Consider the following 16,368-nt stretch of genomic DNA (forward strand, 5'->3'; position numbering starts at 1 on the left):
GCTTTAGTGCTTTTCCCCCAAAGGTGTTTTAGTGTGACGTTGATTTCTTCCCCTAGCATTTAACGAGCTTGCTAAGGGAACGAAGTGCCTGGACGTGGCAACCTCGGACGTTCAGTCCCCTCGGCGCAGAAACGTGACTGCTGGATAAAGCACTGGAGGGGCACTGGGGTGACCTGAATTCCCAAGTTTTTGGCACTGAACCAGGAGGTGGCTCTACATCTGCTGCCGGGGGGATGAGGGTGCTTCTTTCCCACTGCAGATGCTTCGGGGCCTTTAGCAGAGGCAGCGACCGCAGCTCGGGCAGAGCGCAGGCAGCGATGGTCCCAGGGCTCCTTGTCTCACTCCACTGCGCGTTGCTTCCTTTCATAGCAAAGAAACTAAAGCCCAGGCAAGGTGTTCGAAACACAATTTTTACTTAATCCAAAGCATAAGGGAGACAGCCAAGCTGAACCAGTTGGCGACAGAGTGACCACACAGCACACAAACTAGAAGCACAGGGGCAGCTGCTATGGCATGAGCGTGGCTGAGCTGGAGGGAGCTGCCAGAGCTATGGTGAGTAGGTCTGAGGCCACACGGGATGGGGCAGCCTGTGGGATGTCCCTTTCTGGTGACCCAAATCATGCACAGCCATCCAAACAAGGAAGGAGAGAGCAGGGCTCTCGCCCAGTGAACAGAGTGACTTCCAGCCGAGGCCTGAAAATTCCTGAGCAGAAGCACTGAGCGCTTCTTCCAGCTCAAGAGCTTTTGCTCCCTGCGCGGTTCGTGGCCTGGACAAAGCTGCCACAGGGTGCTGTGGGGTGAAGCTCCTGGGGGCCCTCGGGGCCACTGAGATCGTGGACCCAAGAGCCTGGTGCAGCCACCTCTGCAAACATCCCCAGCACTCCTGGGATGTGACACTGCCTCGTCAGGATGTCTCCCGGGGAAGGTCAGCTTGGTAGCAGATTTCTGTCCTGCTTATATTCAGCAGCTGAGCATTGGCCACAGATGCAATCAGCTCTGCTGGCACTTTTCCGTCCCCGATTCTGTCTGAGGTTACAGCTCAGCCGTGCAGGATTGATCTGCGCAGTTATGCTCTGAGCTGGGCTGTGCAGGCTGGGGCTGCGAGATGGAGGCTTTGTCCTTCCCTTCTGAGAGGGATTTGGCTTTTATTTAGTGTGTAAGTACCTCTGTCAAGAACGTGCAGCACACACTGTCAGAATTAAATCTATTAGATACTTTCTGAATTATAAGGATTAAAAGGGATTTCTTTAAGGAATGCAGCATTTTTACATTTTTTTTTCTTTGTCTTATTTTTTTTTCTTTGTCTGGAATGGTATTTGCAAGGGAACAATGAAGACTTTACAGACCCTTATAGACTCAAATTTTCTGAAGTTTTGCATATAGACTATATTTGGAGCCATGAGACTATAATTAGGATAAGACGAGGCTTTTGTCACTAACATGTCACTGATTAAAAACCCATGTAATAAAATCTGGGATGACAACAAATAGATTTTAATAGCAGCAACATAATTACTGAGAGAGACTGATACAGGGCAAAATTAAGATTGTTTAGGTATCTTCATACTTTGTTTCTTCCTTCAAGTTCTTCAATTGCTTCAAGTGCTCATTTCCCAGATTCATAATACTGAGATTGAAATAATCACCAAATCGGCAGAGGGTCTGGGGTTTTCTCATCTGGTTGTTGTGCTCTGTACTCTCAGCTTTCCCTGATCCCAGGTTTTCACCTGGAACGGCAGCCCAGTGTGATGTCTCACAGATCCACTAGTCAAGGTCTGACAGGTGGGGAGTCAGCAGGTGGCCACCTCCCTACGTGAAAACGGGGAGAGTTTACACACACAAAAAGGAGACCTTGGGCTCTGCAATGCTTTAGGCTGCTGAAGGATGCCAAGCAGATTCACTTTTGGGATCAGGATCCTTTCACTCCTCAGCATTTTGGCTGTGTTGCAGAGACAGGATACATTGCTATTCACTGCGTTCTTGGGCTATCTGGTCAACCGGGCTCATCTGTGGATCAAATCCTTCCCAGTACCATGTAATTAATAAAATGGTAGACCACAATTATTTACTCATTAGCAATAAAAATTATAATATGTTCTGACCTCTACGAGAAATCTGCTTCTTTGAAGATAAGACCTTTATCACAACTCTCTTTGAATAAAACTAAGAGGAGACAGACTTGTGGCTCCTCCTTAAATGGAAGGAAAGTACCCCCCTTGCCTCCAAAAAGGTTTGGAGTAGAAATTTATAAGAAACACTGGGACTGTTCGTTCCCCAGTGTGGCAGGCTGCCCAAGACTCAGGAATCAGTTCTACCCCATGCGACTCTCTCGGGGCTTTTGAAGTGGCTCTTGAAGTGAATTGGACTCAAACAAGACTAAACAAGACGGCCACTGAGTCAATGCAGCCCACTCCTTGCTTCTTCCCGACGCGGCACGAGGGATGAGACCCATGTGCGTGGGACGAACAGGTGTTGCAGGAAGCCAGAACGTGCCACCCTGGATGTGCCACCTAGCCCAAACACCCCAAATGAAGCTTCTGTCTTTGAATCCACATGCGGAAGCTGAGTTTAGGGTGAGGCAGCACTGAAAATTCCTGTTTGGACAGACCCAACCTGTTCTGCTCAGAAGTGTGCTCAGAGTCACAGAGACAAGCCAGTGCTCCAGTTGCGTTGTATGAAGTCCATCACGGTGCTAACGCTGGCTAAAAAAAATACATATATATCAAATTGTCCTTGCAGCCACCTTCTAATTTACATAACAGCGCAGGTAGCACCAAGGCCTTGCTGCCATGGCGTACAGGAAGCGGAGGACATGCCAGAGTACCCTTTGCAGTTTGGTGGCTGTGCTATAGTCATGCTCTGTGTCATTCTGCCTCGGAGGAAGCCTCTGGCAGGGGATCCTGTCTAGCAAAAGAAGTGGAAAAAGGTGGAAAGGTTTAGCTGAGACTGAAGAAGGGATGGGGAAGCAGCCCCTGGACCCCAGAGCAAGCTCTGGGCAGGTGAGAACAGCCCCAGTTTGCCCAGTGCTGCCCAGTTTGTTCCCACTCTGTAGGCAAGAGCCCACGCAGAGGAGGAATGGAGGCAGAGCCCCAAGCCCTGCCCCGGGTGCTGTGCTGGGAGCTGCCAGGAAACCAGGAAACCGATCCCGTCATCTCAGGAGGCTTCTGTTCCAACACAAAAACCACTTCCCCAAGCGCGTTCTCATTTCAACCTGGAAAAAAACCACGAGGGGTTCATTTTCAAAACACAGTTTGCGCTTTGTCCTCAGGGACCTTGCCAAGGCTCCATCCAGCCTGGCTTCCAACACCGCCCGGGACGGGGCGTCCACAGCTCCTGCGGGCAGCCTGTGCCAGCCCCCCACCGCCCTCCCCCCGAGGCAGGTTTTGCGCTCCCGTTTCAAATTCCTGCCCCGTTTCCTCACGCTGGCCCAGGCGGCCAAATGGCTGCTGCGCTGGGGGGGGGGGGGGGGGGGGGCGAGGGGGGTGCCTTTTCTGCGCAAAGACCAGTTTGGGCCCGAAACCAGCCCCGAGGCGGCTGTAAGCAAGCCCCGTCCGCGTGCGCACACACATATAGTCGCGATATGTCGGCGCGTGGCGCGGGGCAGGGCCGCGAACTCCCCGCCCGCTCGCTGAGGTGAACGGGGGCCGCGCTGCGGGCCGGGCAGGCGCCGCGGTTGCCATGGCGACACGCCGCTCATCCCCCCCTCCCCTCCGGGGGTTGCCATAGCAGCGGGGCAGCCAATCGGCGGCCGCCACTGCGGGCGGCCGGGGGAAGGCGCGGGGGAAGGCTTTGCCGGTAGCGCCGCCGGAAGTGGCGGCGGGGCCGGGCCCGGAAGTGCGGCCGGCGGGGCGGGAGGGCCTGGAGGGGCGGCGGGGACGCGACGGGACAGGGCGGCGGCGGCTGCACCTGCACCTGCACCTGCACCAGAAGCGGCGGCGGCGGCGGCAGCTCCAGCTCCTCCTCCTCCTCCTCCCCCTCCCGGTGCGGCCCGTGCCCGGCCGGAGCGCGGCCCCCGGCCCCTCCCCTCCCGCCCCTCCCCGCGGCCCTGCACGGGAAGATGGCGGCGGCGGCCGGAGGCGGCGGCGGCAGCGGCGGCGGCCTGGGGGCGTGGGGCCGGCCCGGCCTGTGAGAGCCGCGGCGGGGCGGCGCAGCGGCGGCGGCTGAGCGGCGGAGGATGAGCCTGCTGTGCGCGCAGTATCTCCGGTGAGAGCCCGGCCGGGGCCGGGGGGCGCCTCCTGCCGCCGGGCGAGGCCGCGGGGGGCTCGGGGGGCTCCGGGCCCAGCCCCGCCACGGGGCCGGGGAGGCTCGGGCCGGGGCTCCCTCGGCGCGGGGGGGAGCGGGGTCGGTCCTCAGCCCCCGTCGCTCCTTGCCCCGGCCCCGCCGCAAGGTCACGCCGTGCCCCGGGGCGGCGGGGAGCTGCCGGGCCCTGCGGGGCGGCCCTGCCGTGCCCCCGCCGGCTGGAGCTGGGCGGCTGGGAGCGCCGGGCGGGACGCGGGGCCCCGGCCCTCGCTGAGAGCTCCGGGGGCTGGCACCGCCCGGCTCCCCGCAGGCTCCCTCGGCGGGCTCGAAATGCTTTTTTTGTCTCACAGCTGCGGGAAGGAGCGTCCTGAGCCGCCGGTGGCCTTTCGGTGTCTGCGATGTGCTGAGGGAGGGGGTGTTGTGCGCCTCCCAGCCTTCCGGGGCGCCTCGTGAGAAAGGTGTAGCGCTACCAGAAAGACATGCTGGCCCTTTCTGGAGACTTAAAGGCCTGGGCAGGTTTCTGGAGTGGGTTCCAGGAGGTTTTTGTATTTCCCAAACAATTCTTGCCTACTGTTGTGAAGCGCTTCAGCTGTGTCTCCGTGCTGATTCTTCAGATCCATCTCTTCCTCTTCCTCTCATCTGTGCCTGCCTCCCCGGTGGTCCAGATCCCGACTCAAGCACCCGCCCCCTAAAAGTAGTTGATCTTTTGTCTAGTAGCAAGTTCACAAGCTTTTTTTTTTTTTCTTTCTTCGATTAGAAACCTAACCTGCGCCGTCTTAGCTGCTTCTTCCATTTTTCCAGACACTTATGAATACAAGGTCTGAAATGTCTGTTGTTAGCTCTCCTCTACTGGTACAAGAGTTGCTTTAGCATCTGCATTAATAACGTTGCAGCTCCCCCCCGCCCCCCGGGGCTCCGAGCCCCTGGCTGCCTCGTGTTCCTGCAAGGCAGCGCTGCCCCAGCCGCATGTGTCCTGCCCAAGGCACCTTCCTGCAGCACCAGGCTTTTTCTTGGCACCCCTTGTTCTGTGCCAAGCTGGAGATCCTCCTCGCCTGCAGCACGTGGGCAGCAGTCACCTCTCCCTGCTAACTTTGCTCCCCTGACGACGTAGCTCAGCCTCTGGTGTATTTTCTGACTGCTCTGTGTTTGTGTAGTGCCTAACGTAACAGGACCGAGCATCTGGGTGCTAATACCTTACATCTGGTGATTCCTGTGTTTGCTACCACAAACCTGATCTTCTCCAGAAAAAGGAAGAAAAAAAAAGGGGGGGGGGGGGAAGTCCCCAAAACTTTCCAAGCAGTCTGTAGCCGGTAACGTGCGCGTTTTCCCTCTGCGCAACGTTTGTTTCAGTTCTCTGTGGAGAGGGTAAGCTTGGGGGCAGTTTCCTTAAATCTGCAAAATGCCTTTTATGTCCACCGCAGCAGTACTGTGTACGTTTAATTCTTTGATTTGCATAGGGCAGAAATTGAGCTGCTGGGAACTGGATGGCTGCAGCCCAGGCACGTGAGGGAAGAAGGCCTCAAGCTCTCAGAGCCAGGTCTGTTAGTCCTCTGCCTTACAGAGGAGGGCATCCTCCTCGCGCCAGCATTGCAAGCTCCATCCGCATGGAATGGGGAAGGAACAGATAGATAGAGGGTAATGATACAAAAAGGTAGCTTAAGAACTGTTGAGCTGGGTAAAGGTGCGGGGCAGTTTGTCTCTGCTAGCCTTTCCCTTCGTAAAGCTAATGAGGGACAGAAAAGTTGGTGTGAAAAATCTTTCTCCGTGTATTTGGAGTTTAGGTGGGGGAGAGCTGAATATCCGAGGTGACCGTGTAATGCTTGAATAACTAGTGAAATAATGACTCTGCAAGAATCAAGAGACACCGAAGAGAATGAGCAGGGAAGAAAGGGATTCTTGGCCAGAATGCCTTAACTCCTCCCTAAGCAGCCTCTCGTTTTCTGTGTGTGTGTGTGTATGTACACGAATCAGTTGTTCTAAAATGCCGCTCTTAAAAGATCACGACCCTTCAGGAAGAGTGCAAGAGCTGAGAAACAGCTGGTGCTCCTGCAGAAGTTTTCCAGAACGAACAGAGAAGGTCGGACTTAATGTACCCCGTCTCTCTAAAGTCCTTTTTCAAGTCATCTTCGTATGTTGTGAGATAGCGTTGGGGGTCTTTGCTTTCCTGCTTGCGATATCCTTTTCAAGGTCACCTTTCAGGAGTACCGGGTTGCATTCTGTCTCTTCTGAGTTAAGTTTCCTAGGTACTTCTCTTGGGTCTGTCTTAGACACTTCGCAAAGATCCCTCGATCTAGTCAGGTGAGCAGAAACGTCAGAAAGGTCTTTCAAAGAGCTCTGAGGAGAGGGGCAGAGTTTGCATCTCTCTGTTCAGGTGAATGCATTCTCAGCCTGGCGTGTCTGATCTGGCTAGAAATTCATGCTGCTTGGGGAGTCTTCCAGTATTCCCCATATATCAAACTGATCTTGTGGGACAGGCGTCTTAAAATCAGCATTTCATGTATCCTGCTAGCTACAGAAGGCACTTACAAGCAAATTATACTGCCGATTGTAATAGCAATGAAACTTCCAAGTACTTCCTTTTTAAAGACAGTATTGAACTTGTATCCACCTACTCCTCTTGTCTTTGCTCTAAGGAAAGAGCTTCACTGCCAATTCCGTGTGCTAACATTCAAAGTGTAGTCAACCTGGACTCAGAAGCGTAGCAGTTTGGCAGAGATGTGACTGTCTGGATTGTGTTTTACAGAGCTGTGAACTCCAGTTTCAAGCTAAGCGTGGCGTTACTCTGGGAAATTGTGGCTTTTAGCACTATGTAAACATAGCATAAAAAGTGCCTGAATTACAGGGCTTGAACACTGCTTAGAAATCCCGGTGCTGACGAACCAGGAGGCAGTTTCCTTTAGTCTTAGGATGAGGCTATAACCAACTTCATTAAAGGTTTGACTGCTTTAATAATTTAAATTGTGGCTCTCTTTTCAAAGACTCCTCAGTAGCTCCATTTACTTCTGCATCTGCCGTGTCTCTGCGCGGTTGCTCCGTTGCTGTCTGCCAGGCCGTGACACACCTCTCGCAATGTTTCTTCCCTGTTAGTGGAGGAGGGCAGGAGCAGAGGTAATTTAGTGCTGCAGCCGTCGCGTGTGAACGTGTTCTGGTACCGATCCCTGAGGAGGATGGTGTAAAACCGATGTTTGTCAGTGCCCGAAAGGCACAAACCAGTACTGCTTGAAGCCCGGAGCGCATCCCGTGAGACAGGCAGAGTCAGTTAACTAGCTTGAGAGTAGTTGGAAGGACAAATGTTAGTAAACGTCAACTCAGGGCTACTAGTCCAGCGATGCATGGCTGTAGCATGCCGCCTGGAGCTGACGGGGTCGCTGGGGCTGGAGGTGACCTCAGCAGTCCCTGTCCTACCTCCCTCTCCAGGAGGGGCGGCCCCGGTGTCGCAGCAGGTTGTTCAGGGCTTGACAGCCTCTGAGGAAGGAGACGGCCCGCGGTGCTCCTCCTTCGTGTTGTCTGAACCTTGCGCTCGCTTTCCTGCCACGTGCCGCTGCCAGCGGCCTGGCTCCGTCTGCTCATCCCAGCCCGCGGGCTCGTGGCTGCTGTTGCCCCCCAGGTCGCCTGCCCTGAGGTGGGTGAGCGCAACCTGGGGTTTCACAGACCTCGCTCCAGCTGATCTGCAGTCCTTTGTGACTTGTCTTCGTGCCCACTGGGTCTGGGAAAGTTTTCCCTCTGTCTTTTCTGTGTTCTGCAATGATTAATGCTACTTTCACACGTTGTTTACTCTTGGATTTTAAACGGGAGAGGAGTAGCAGAGAGGTCAGAAAGCTGCGCTGGCCTTTCGGGAGGCACTTCTTAGCAAGGTGTTTTCTCTGGGGAGAGGTAAAGGGAAAAGTGTTCCGTCTTTTTTTGTCCATACAAGCTGTTCCCCGCACGTGGTAACTAGACTTACTGCCGTTATTTGACATGAGCAGCTATTCTTCAAGGCAGAGGGCAGTGGTTTTAAAGGCAAGTAAGATTGATGATGAGTACTGCTTACTGCAGGTCTACAGGCTTTGTGTGGTGACCTATGAAGTAAAAAGAATTACAATTAAAAAAAGACATTAAGCAATTCCCCCAGAGCTACCAGCTAGAAGAAACGCTTCCTGCTGCAAGCCCCCAGACACGCGCAGTGTCTCTCGGGTCTGTCCGCTCAGTGCGTGCCAGGCAGCCGTAGCCAAGCAGCTCCAACTCCCCCGTTTTTCTTCTCATGGGCTTTTTGGGGCTTTTTACATCCTTCTGCCACCCAGGGGCAACTCGTGCTAAGGGTCACACCATCTTTCATAGCTCTTACGCTGTGTTCTGCCCAGGGAAACGAGGCTCCTGTGAACGTCCTGCTTACCAGCTGTCGCTCCACTCTCCCCAGTGCTTTTGACGAAGTTGACCCATCTGCGGAGGCACGGGAGTCTCGGCGCTGACCGTTCCTATCGACGTGGTGGAAGCTGGCTGCATGGAGCAGCCGTCCAAGCGGCGCTCCCGCTGGAGAGCAGTGGGCAGAGCTCACTGGGCTCAGTAGGCACCCCCGGGGCTTCCCGCTAGTTGTGGGGTGTGGGGCTTGGGCCTGTGCCGCTGCAAGGTCCTGTTGGGGCAGACAGGGAGGCCGGGCCCAAGTCCCGTGGGCATTCAGGGACTGGTGGGCATGTTTCGGCTGGCGTGGCTGGCAGGGAGGTGGCTCGGTGTGGGTGGAGGCAGGGGGAGAAGGCCGCAGCGAGCAGGTGACTTGGCCCTTCTTCCTTAATCCCTGGCCAAAGGCTGGCCGTCTAGAGAGCTGCTGCTGCTTGCAGGAGCACCCCACTCTTCCTCTCACCCTCTCCCCTCGGCCCTGATTCGATGGTGTACGCTTTGGGCCAGGTCTCCAGAGAACTGCTGTATTTCCTCTTTTTTAACCCCCTCCATTTAACTGGACTACGTGACGGACGGGGGGAGCTTTGTGCACGGCAGGGGCGAGGCGCTGACAGCAAGGGGCTGCTGCTCCTGGTGATGTAGTGCTTGTTGTCACTGACCTATAGCAGTAGTAAAGCACGCCCCATTTCCTAGGATGCGTGAGCCCCTGCGTGCCCGTGTGTGTGGTGTGGCTGTCGCAGTGGTACCCCAGCTTTCAGGCTGGGCTGAGACCCCTCCTTTTCCTGCTGCAGCGCACGGCCTGTGGCGGTCGCTATTACTGCGCTGTGCTCGGGGTTACTGCGAAGCGGTGTTCCAGTGACCTACAAGTGCAGTTAGTGTAAGTAAAGCTGCAGCTGTATTTATTTATTCGTTCTTGGTTGTAGGGATGACTCTTGCGGCAGGTCTTGTCAAACCACGCAGGAATACGCAGGTTAGAACCTGTGCTGAAAAGGAGGGGGCCCTGTTGTGGCAGGGTAACCAAGCGGTGCTTCCCTGGAGCTGGGAGCGGGGCTCTTGAACTGAACACGGCACTTTGAACAGGCTGTCCCTCTCCCTGAGTGCAGGCTTGCAGAGGTTTTGAGTTAAGTTTCTTCATTTTAGAGCAGGGTGAGAAGATAAACTTGCCTGTTAACATCGACTTGATGATGGCTTAGCTTGTTTTATTTCAGTACTGAATGTAAAGCATACCATGATATTCAAGCTACTCATAAAATCCATTCCTTCTGTCTGAAGAGTATCGTCCTCACAGGAGCTTCGTAACGAGTAACCCTAGACTTCTCCGATGAGATGTGTGTTGGCCTCCGAATAAGCTGATTTGGGCGCTGAATTGTATCGTTCCCTTCTACATCAGGCAACCTAAAGCTTCGTTTCATTCCATCTACCTGGAAGGCGGAGCTCCTGGGTTTGCAGCTCTGGCTGTTGTGGGCATCGCGATGCTTCCCGCTGGAGAAGAAGAGGCCGGCTGGAGCCGCTGCTGGGCGCCCCTTGGGCTGACGGGGAAGACGGCGGCTTTGGATGGGTGCCTCGCCTTCTGCCCTCCCCGCTGCGCCTGGTGCAGGAGAGGAGGGATCGCGGGGTGTGCGTGGTGGCCGGGGAAGGAGGAGAGGGGGGCCTGGAGCTGCTGGGGGCCGAGCGCCCTTCGTCGCTGCTCTCGGGCCTCCCAGCAGAGATTCACTTGTGTGAGCAGACCCGTCGGAGCGAGGGGTGGTAGTAAGGAGTGGTGCTGCGGGGTGAGCCGGGGCCGTGGCTCTGCCCTCGGGCCCTGGTTTCTCGCTGGCCCTTACGGGAGGGAGCACTGGTGGCCCTTCTGCCTGCGCCCCGGGTGCTCGGGCTGCGGGCAGCGTCTTGTCGGATGCAGTCTTACGGTTAGCCTGGTTTCGTCACCACTGCTCGCAGTGCTGCCTTTAGGCCCTGTTTCCAGGCTCGTGTGGCCGCTGCTGCTCTTCCCACTTAAACTTAAGAGCTGGAGGAGCGGTTCAGGTTGTAGGCTTGGTGTCTTCCTAGACAACCAAACGCGGGGGAAATTGCTCAAGCAGTGTCTGGATATTGCGTATTTCAATTCCTCCAAGCTGTATTTGCAGCTGCCCATTCAGATCAACGTAATGCTGCGAGGTAAGATGGAACAAAAGAGCTTTTGGAGTAACGCTAGGCCTGCTTTCTTTTCTTTCTATATTCCAGTAGGACATTTCTCGGATTATTCACACTGGCTTCTGCACTCAAGGGATTATCGTAAGGAACCAGAAGGCTGAGGAGTCTCTTGGGACTGTTACCCTGCTGTGGGCGACAGACCGAATTTCACCGATGGGACTCAAATCAGAGATACCCTTGAGGTACTTAGGAGTCCTGCTAGAGTTAATTTTGTCTACCACCTGTAGGGGGGAAAAAGTCATTTTTCTGGAAGTACTTATAATGTCTCTCCCTCTCTGGAGATATTCAAGGACGCCTACCTGGGCAGCCTGCTCTAAGGAGCCTGCTTTGGCAGGGGGGTTGGACCCGATGATCTTTCGAGGTCCCTTCCAAGCCCTTCGATTCTGTGATTCTGTAATACATCAGGGGTCTGTTTCCCATAGTTTAATTTCATTGTGTTGTTGCAAATATCTTCTAATGCCCGGCCCTGTTGAACACTTTGCTGCTTCATCTAACACTGGTATGTGTAAGTTGACTTTGTATATTTTTTCCCCTTTCTCTGAAGGAGCTAATTAGCTTCCTTACGGCTAATGTCAGGAGGGGAGGGGAGTGAATATGTGACAAATCAGTTGGCAAGACCATCTTTCAGCCCTTTGGTCTACGATAATCCTAGAAGTTCTGCTACCGTGTTCTCTGCCGTTCCTCGGGGGGCGGGGAAGCAGGTCTGCTTTTATCAATGTCGGTAAGAGTAGTCTTTGTCACTTAAGAAGCGTATGAAAACAGAAGCAACTCTTCGAGCTTCAACATTCAGCCGCAGTTGCTAGTAAAAAAGGAAATGTGATTTCATTTTGGATAGAAATGTGGGATTCGAGGAAGGCTATTTTTTGTATGGGTTACTGATTATAAATGAAATGATTGAAAGATATGGGGTAAACTTCTAGTAAAAATCTAGGAGGGATTTTAGTTTGTGTTAATACCATCCATACACATGAAGTTGAACCTACATGTAAAATCTTTAACTAGAAAATAAATGATAAAGTGCTTAATATGGATCCTTACTACTAATCTGAAGTAATACAGAATACCTTAATTTAGGAGCATGTCACATAGGGTATGTAAGGGTGTGAACTTGAGGAGATTTTCCCACCTGGTGCGTCCGTCCCTGTATTACCTCGTTTTTGAGATGGCTTTAGTTTTGAAGCAAGCTGTAGGAGCGACAGGGCTTGGGGCAAGGTCAGGTGTAGGGAATCGTGGCTGGCGGGGTGAGCTGAAACACCTGTCTTTCCTGGTTTTGGTCTCAAAGACTGCAATAACCTCTACAGCTTTAGGCTATCCCAAAAGGTATGTCTGGTATCTTTCTCGTGAAGATACCAAATGCTTGCTGATGCTGTCTGGGCAACTACAGGCTATTTTGGTAGCTTCCATTGTAGCCTGCTGGGTAGAAGTGAGCATTAAAAAAGGTGCTTGGTGTCTACCTGTAACATTATGTTGTGTATGTAGAGTTTTGGGATATTGTCTCAAAACCAGGTAAAATTCTGCATGCTTTGCATTGAAGATAGTTATAAAAATGTATCTTACGTGTAACTGTTCCTGTTAACTCCTGAAATAATTCTTTGAGGACTATGAAACTGGCAGCTGCTATGCTGGAGTTTTTCAGACACGGCCCAGGAGTAGTTTGCGTTTGAAGAAGACCTCTGAGCCTTGAAGGACTTGGCTGCAGGAAGCCTTCTCTGTAGGGCTGACAGTACCGTTGAGCATATGGAGCTCAGATTTTGAGGCTGAAGCAGCGTGATTCATGTAGTTTCCATGCTTTTCTGTCAAATGCCAAAACGCAGTGCCAAACTATTCTATTTTCCAATTTGTTCTTGATGTGCTAGAATACTCCACGAAGCGTTTGTGTGGTGACAAGGTCCGAGCTATTGTGGTTGTGGAGTGAAATGCCAGAGCTGAGCTGGCTTCTGCGAGCGGAGCACGCACCGGCGTTGAGCTAATGGCCTTTAATTACGCGCTCACGCCGGATCTTTTCCCGGCACGATCCGTTCTTACTCAATTTGCAGCAGAGATGCAGAAAATGCCGGCTCGGCGTAAGGCACGGCTCGGCGTAAGGCACGGCTCGGCGTAAGGCACGGCTCGGCGTAAGGCACGGCTCGGCGTAAGGCACGGCTCGGCGTAAGGCACGCCGAGGTTCTGCAGGGCCAGCGGGGTGGCTGGGGCCGGCTGCTCCGGCACAGGGAAGCGTCTGCCCCTGGAGGAGCTGGGAAGCACACGGCACGGTGTTTTGTGGGAACGGCAGGGTGAGGGAATCGCATACCTCGTCTCTGGACGTCCTTTCCAGCCCTGGCATTTTTTTCCCCTCGGGCTGGGGGTTGTAGCCCAGAGCCTTTTCCCCAGCTGTTGCAGTGGGTGGAGTGAGCGTGGTGAGCAGCTCTGCTCTGCGTGAGCTGCTCGGAGGCAGCCCTTTTTGGGTCTGTATCTGAGGTGTTGAGATGTACGCTTGAAATACAGCGACTTCTGTAAAAATGGGTAGTCCCCCAAAGCAGGACTAGCCGTAGAAGTTACCGATTTGCTCAGAAGCTTGCTCCCAGCCGGCTGGTGAGTTACTGAGGCCGGAGGGGTGCGTTACAGGTTAACTGGCAGTACCGAGAGCAGGGCAGCTTGGTTCAGAGCCGGTCCTGACCTGCCGTGAGCAGAGCTGCAGGGGTACGCTGGGCTCTGCGGCTGAGCTGCACCGCTTTGGCCAAGGCTTAGTTATATGTGTCGGTTTTCCTCGGGACCCATTTGGCTCCAATTTGCGCTCAGAAACTTCAAGCCGCTCAGTTTCTAGAGAGGGGCAGTTCTCAGAGCAGCGTATCCTGCTGCTCCAGTCCTGAGCTCGTAAGATGCTCCAGGCCCAAGCTGCTGGGGTCGGTTTCTCTTCCAGCTGAACGCGGACGAGAGCAGCTCTTACGCCTCCCAGAGCACGTGAATTTTGCTGGTGGACTCTTGAGTTTTGCAGCCCATCCGGATGGGGAGTTGCACGGCTCAGCCAGGAGTTGGGAGCGTGGCAAGGTAACAAAGCCTCCTTCCCCTAGCTCCCTGCAGCTCACACAGGTACTGCGAGACCTCAGGCTGTGTGTGAGCATTTGTCCAGCTCTGTAGGAAATAGTGCTGGTTGTGGGGCCTGAGGCGAGAATTTAATGTCCGCGTCCTTTTTTTATTTGAAGTTGCTGTGTGTGTTAGAGCTGCATTAAACCTGTGATAATAGAGGATTCACCTCTTCCTTATTTCCCTACTTTTTGGGAGGAAAATACTTCTGCAAATACGCCCTGGCTGAAGCGCGTTTCAAAACAGTTCCCTGGGAACGAGAGCAGGGAGCTGCTGAAGAGGCTCCTGTGCCCTGTTGGCAGCGATGCACTGATCAGCCGTGTCTGGCAATGAAACGGGAGCTGTGATCCTCCCTGACTGGTGCTCGGTCTTCGGTGCTTCCAGAGCGCCGCGTGCATTTAGCTCCGAGAGATTGAAACCGACCTCCGCGGTGCAGCCTGCGAGGAGGCCTGCGCTCGGCTGTGATCCCGGCGCTACTTGTCACGGCTGGTGGGAACCTCGCGGCACGCTCCGTGTAGAAGAATGCCTTCCCACGGCCGCCTCTCCGAACGCTCGTTGCGTGCCGCGTGTCTGCGTGGATGCCTTTTGTTCGCACGGTAGTGACGTGGTCGCGAGGCACGAAAACGAACGTGGTTGGGCGACGCCTTGCCTCGTACGCCTGTTGGGTGGCTGCAGTGAGTAGCCGAAACGGCAGGAACTCCGCTGGGAGCTTCCTGCTTTCGGAGGTGTGCGGTACCGGGCTGTTGGTCCCGGTGTTGGTGCTCGGGAAGGCATCGGGCTGAGCGCCGCCGAGGCTGTTGCAGTCGGCTCGCGGCAAGCGTGGGCTGGGGGCTGCTCGTGCTGAGCGCTGATGGCCGTGTTCTTCCGTCTGCTGCTCGCGTGCTGTGCAGGGGGTAATTTTGGAGGCAGGGGGGCCGCAGCAAACCCTGCACGTTATCTCTTGAGCTACCGGCGGAGGCCACGGGCAGCAGAGACCTGCCGGAGCTGCAGGTCAGGAAGGAGAGGCTGCGGGACGTCCAGGGACCTACCGGTCGTGATGCTCTGGGCTGTTTTCTGTAATCCTGGGCACGGCTTTCATAACGCAAAAGCTATTAAAAGGAGTTAAATCGTGTTCACTTACTAACGTTTATCGTCCGTGTTTTTTCCGGCCCTTAGCAGAAATAAAGATTTTTGTAAGTCAGTGACCGTGTTATAAAAAACGACACTGGCATAGCCGTGGATTTCTGGAAAGAGAAGCTAATTTTGTGTGCCTTAATCAGGGTGGGTCTCAGACAGCAGAGATAGTGGTGGTGCAGGGAACAGAAGCGTGTTCAGAAAGTCGTGCTGCTGCTTCCCCCCGCTCCCAAAACCTTGTGGGAATGGCCCCAGTCCGGGTGCACGCCTCTCCCATCCCACGTGGTGCTGTGCTGAATGTTCCTGGCGGGTCGGGAGGGAGCGGGGCTTGCTGATCTTTCTCTCTGGACCCCGGGTGTTCCCCAGGAAGCGGTCTGCGAGCGGCTGGGTGGGGTGCAAGGCAGTCCTGAACTTCTGTGCCGTCACACCCCAAAGATTGCTCGTCCAGTGGGTGGCAGGAAGCTTAAGGGGGTATCTGAGCAGATTGTAGAAGCTGTGCTAAACGTTTGGCTGCTGGCTTATTCTCAGCTCAGCTGCAAAACTGACTTGTCAGCCAGTGCAGCAGTTGTGCTCCTGTAAGGATGCTGCTCACAAGAGTGTTTCCTGAGGGTGGTGTTCATTTGTTGAGACTTCCTTTTAGAGGTATTCCTTAAAGAAAGAAAAGAGATTTGTATCTTAGTGCCAGAAGTATTAAAAGTGCCATTTGTCCATTCAGTCTTTTATCATTGTGCCTTTTTGTAGTTACGATTGGTTTTAATCCCTGGGTAATTCATTCCTATTTTTTCTATAGTGCGAGCACTGCCGTGGTTAGCTGAAGAGCTCCGCTGTCAGCTCCCACGGAAAGGAAGGTGAACACAGGGAGGGCTTGTGCTTTTCTTCCTTCCCCTCAACCACGAGCAACACCCAGGTAGAGTTTATTTTTTTCCCACGTCTCCAGTAAAACAGTATTCCAGGTAACCAGTAGGTTGAGGTGGAAAGTTAACAAACCGTATGGGCGATTTTTCAAAGCAACCTTTAGAAAACTCAGGTGAGCGTACCGGAGCTAGTCTTAATGCTCTCCGCTATTCCTTGCGAGAGCTTTCTTGCTTTCTTTTGTCTTGCTTCTAATAGAGCCTGGACTAGGAGAAAGGGAGTAGATAAGGCTTAAAAAAAAAATAATAATCCTATTCTTTGTCCCCTTTCTCAGCTCCCTCCTGGCTGAGGTGGGAATAAGGTCACAGAGCAGGGCTCCCTATGGAGAGGGGTTGGATTCAGGTGGTGACTGCCTTGCTTTAGGATCTGCTCACAGAGTTGGCTTTTTAACTGCAGGGTCACACTGATGCTGAATTAGTTGTCTGCGTGGCTGTGATCTGCAGCTACAGTCTGATAATGCCATTGATCAGAAATTTAGCT

The 16,368-nt window shown here is 53.9% G+C and overlaps 1 protein-coding gene across 2 annotated transcripts in view; it reads left to right on the plus strand.

Annotated features, from left to right (window-relative positions):
- The first annotated feature begins 4,098 nt into the window (after nucleotides 1-4,098).
- Nucleotides 4,099-16,368, plus strand: part of SMG7 (SMG7 nonsense mediated mRNA decay factor) — a 50,757-nt gene continuing 38,487 nt past the window's right edge. For both annotated transcript variants that reach the window (XM_035537944.1, XM_050712417.1), the window contains exon 1: nucleotides 4,099-4,203. In XM_035537944.1, coding sequence (XP_035393837.1) covers nucleotides 4,175-4,203 — 29 coding nt within the window. In that variant the 5' untranslated portion in view covers nucleotides 4,099-4,174. The remainder of the gene's footprint in view (nucleotides 4,204-16,368) is intronic.

Source organism: Cygnus atratus, chromosome 8, assembly GCF_013377495.2.
Source record: "Cygnus atratus isolate AKBS03 ecotype Queensland, Australia chromosome 8, CAtr_DNAZoo_HiC_assembly, whole genome shotgun sequence".
Classification (NCBI taxonomy): Eukaryota; Metazoa; Chordata; class Aves; order Anseriformes; family Anatidae; genus Cygnus; species Cygnus atratus.